The sequence below is a fragment of the Otolemur garnettii genome, unplaced genomic scaffold (genome assembly GCF_000181295.1).
Source record: "Otolemur garnettii isolate 467f Iridium unplaced genomic scaffold, OtoGar3 scaffold00173, whole genome shotgun sequence".
NCBI classification, from domain to species: Eukaryota; Metazoa; Chordata; class Mammalia; order Primates; family Galagidae; genus Otolemur; species Otolemur garnettii.
The window spans coordinates 1440928-1444372 of NW_003852568.1; the positions used below are offsets into that span (position 1 = coordinate 1440928).

The following is a 3445-nucleotide window of genomic DNA, read 5'->3' on the forward strand; positions in this document are numbered from 1 at the left end:
TGCCATGGCACTCTACCCAGGGGGACAGCTTGAGGCTCTGTCTCAAAAAAAAAAAAAATATCAATTTAGGGTTTATATTTCTCTCCCTGTAAAATCCTAGCCTCCTTTAAATTTTGTATCCTGCCACAAATGTAGATAGAAGCAATACCAGAAGAATGCACAGCTAAACAGGCAAAGGTTCCAAACCATATGAAAAAAAAGCAAAAGTAGTTTAGAACCTCGTGAAGAGTGTTGAAGACTGAGGTGTCAATCCCAGAAATGCTTTGCTGGGACCATGAGAACATATGCATGTTTTTTATTGAATTTAAATGCCTTCAGGCAGAGCTTGAGCTAACTGAATGTCACAGGTTCACCACCATCCTCAGTGACAATGGCCCTTTAGACATTTTAATCTATTTTTTTTTTTAGATAGACTCTCATTATGTTGCCCTCAGTAGAGTGCTGTGTCATCACAGCTCACAGCAACCTCAAAGTCTTGGGCTAAAGCAATTCTCCTGCTTCCACCTCCCAAGTAGCTGGGACTACCAGCGCCCACCATAAAGCTATTTTTTGGTTGCAGCCGTCATTGTTGTTTGGCGGGCTGGGCTGGATTCAAACCCGCCAGCTCAGGTGTATGTGGCTGGCGCCTCAGCCACTTGAGCCACAGGCACGGAGCCCAGCATTTTAATCTTTAATACCATAAATAGAGGTGAGGGGGTATAGGGGAGGCCAGCAGAAGTACCGTCCGAAATGGAACTTTTTTTTTTTATTAAATCATAGCTGTGTATATTAATGTAATCATGGGGCACAATCTGCTGGTTTTATATACAATTTGAAACGTTTTCATCAAACTGGTTAGCCTTCACAGCATTTTCTTAGTTATTGTGTTTAGACACTTATATTCTACACCTAGTAAATTTCACATGTAACCATGTAAGATGCATAGGTGTGTTTTGATCCATCTGTTTCTGTCTATACAAATTTTCATTTAAAATTTTTATTTTAGGGTGGCACCTGTGGCTCAGCGTGTAGGGCACAGGCCCCATATACTAAGGGTGGCTGGTTCGAGCCCAGCCCCAGCCAGCTAAAACTGCAGTGGGAACTGCAACAAAAAATAGGCATTGTGGCGGGGACCTGTAGTCCTAGCTTCTCAAGAGGCTGAGGCAAGAGAATTGCTTTAGCCCAAGAGTTGGAGGTTGCTGTGAGCTATGACCCTTAAGTACTCTACTGAGGGCAACAGACTGACTCTGTCTAAAAAAAAAAAAAAATTTTTATGTTATCTGCATGGGTTTAGTACCCAATGTATACTGAGCTTATTACAACATAAAAGGCTAACAATCTTTACATACAATTATTTTAAAGGCTATATCTTATAAAAGGTCTTAAAAGTTTAAATTCAAATCAATTCTGCCTGACTTCGCCTCTTAAGAAATCTTCCTCCTCTGAAGGAGGGAGATGGGTAGGGTCTTGGTGTGTGACCACAACTTTTGGGGGTAAGACACAATTGTAAGAGGGACTTTACCTAACAAATGCAATCAGTGCAACCTGGTTTCTTGTACCCTCCATGAATCCCCAACAAAAAAAAAAAAAAAGAAAGAACAAGAAATCTTCCTCTTCCACCAAATAAAAAGGCACCAAAAAGAAAAAAAAGGTTGCAGTTCCACAGTATGATGACACTTATTCATTCATTCACAGATGAGGTCTCACTGTGTTGCCAGGCTGGAGTGCAGTGGTTTTTCAAAGGCCCAATCACATTACCAATCAGCAAGGGAGTTTTGACCTGCTCTAGGTTGACCCTGAGTTGGTTCCCCCTCCTCAGGCAACCTCCTTAGATCCCACACTCCGAGAAGGTCACTGTATTAACGTCAAGTTCAGTACGGACACCCAACTGACACAGTGCACTCCAGCCCAGAACTCCTGAGTCCAAGCAATCCTCCTACCTCAGCCTCATGAGAAGCTGCAACTACAGGCATGTGCCACATGCCAGGCAACCATATTAAATTCAGAAAATACTATGAACACGAAAATTTTCGAAATAAAATATAAACTTTATGAAGCGTTTTTTTAGCATAATTGTTTCACATTTCTTCAGAAAGGCAGGCAAAGCATCTCCTATGTATGAACAATAGACATTATGAAAGTACTGGATTTCCAAAAGTAGGTCAAGTAACTAAATTATTTCACAAATACAGAAATCATCAGCTTATGCTCTAGACAAATTAATATTCAAAACAGTTGTAAAATAAGTCAATACTTACAGATACATAATGTCTGAACACATAATTGATTTTGCCTGCATTGCTTTTGGACACAAGTTGGCGGTGGAAATTAGCAAATTCCTCATAGCCAATCTCAGAGTAGAAAATAACCACTGGGCTTTCAGGATTAGATGAGGGATATCTGTGATCTCCTTTAAACAATAAAGGTTTGGGTCTGAAAATAAATATTAAAAGTATAAAACTTTAAACTTTAAAAATGTTTAAATCCTAAAAACAGTACAAAATGTAAAGTAGGGCCATGATAATTTAAGTAAAGATTATAAGCATCTTGATTTAAAGGCCAGCACAGTCTTAGTTTTCACTTAGAATGCTGTCATGTTTAAAAATAAACTTTAGATATTAAAAATAATAAAGGTACATTATAAAAAATATTAACTATAATATGCAGACTTAGGTTAATAATTGCTACTAAGTCCTAAAAGGGGGAAAACAAAGCAAGAAAAAGAACATATATTCAAAATCTCAGAGTACTAAAACTTGAGTGTGTGTTCATAAAGTTTGTTTTTTGTTTTTTGTTTTGAGAAGGGGCCTCACTACATTGCCCAGGCTAGTTTCAAACTCCTGTGCTCAAGCTAGCCTCGCTGGCCTCAGACTCCTGAGTAGCTGGGACTACAGGCAAGCATGTGTAGCCTCACAGAGCTTGAAATTTTTTTCTACATTCTAAATGGAATATGATTATCCTTTTATCTGAAAACATATGTACAAATAGTGCAAGAAACAGAGAATAATGTTAAGCATGCGACTTGCCAGTTACATTAAGTCTCCTTCCTCTATCATTTTGACCAGGTGTCCTCAAACCACGGCCCATGGGCCACATGCGGCCTGCCTAGGACATTTATCCGGCCCTCTGGGTGTTTTGGCTGCCACTGCCTGTCCTGCTTAGCAGCTGACTCGTCCCAGGGCCCGCAGTCCGGCCCTCCAACGGTCTGAGGGACAGTGAATTGGCCCCCTGTTTAAAAAGTTTGAGGACCCCTGATTTTGACTATCACGATCTTCCTACTAATGGACTGATTTGTTTTGCTTATAAATTTCAAAACATCTCAAAAAAATCTTTTCTAAGGATGGCATCAAGATACAAATAGCTCTGGCTCGGCGCCTGTGGCTCAAGCGGCTAAGGCGCCAGCCACATACACCTAAGGTGGCGGGTTCGAATCCCCAGCCCGGGCCCGCCAAACAATGATGGCTGC

The 3445-nt window shown here is 40.5% G+C and overlaps 1 protein-coding gene across 1 annotated transcript in view; it reads right to left on the reverse strand.

Annotated features, from left to right (window-relative positions):
- UGGT1 (UDP-glucose glycoprotein glucosyltransferase 1) overlaps positions 1 to 3445 on the reverse strand; it is a 114460-nt gene that overhangs the window by 86607 nt on the left and 24408 nt on the right. Inside the window, exon 6 of the mRNA XM_003800346.3 lies at positions 2234 to 2412. Coding sequence (XP_003800394.1) covers positions 2234 to 2412 — 179 coding nt within the window. The remainder of the gene's footprint in view (positions 1 to 2233; positions 2413 to 3445) is intronic.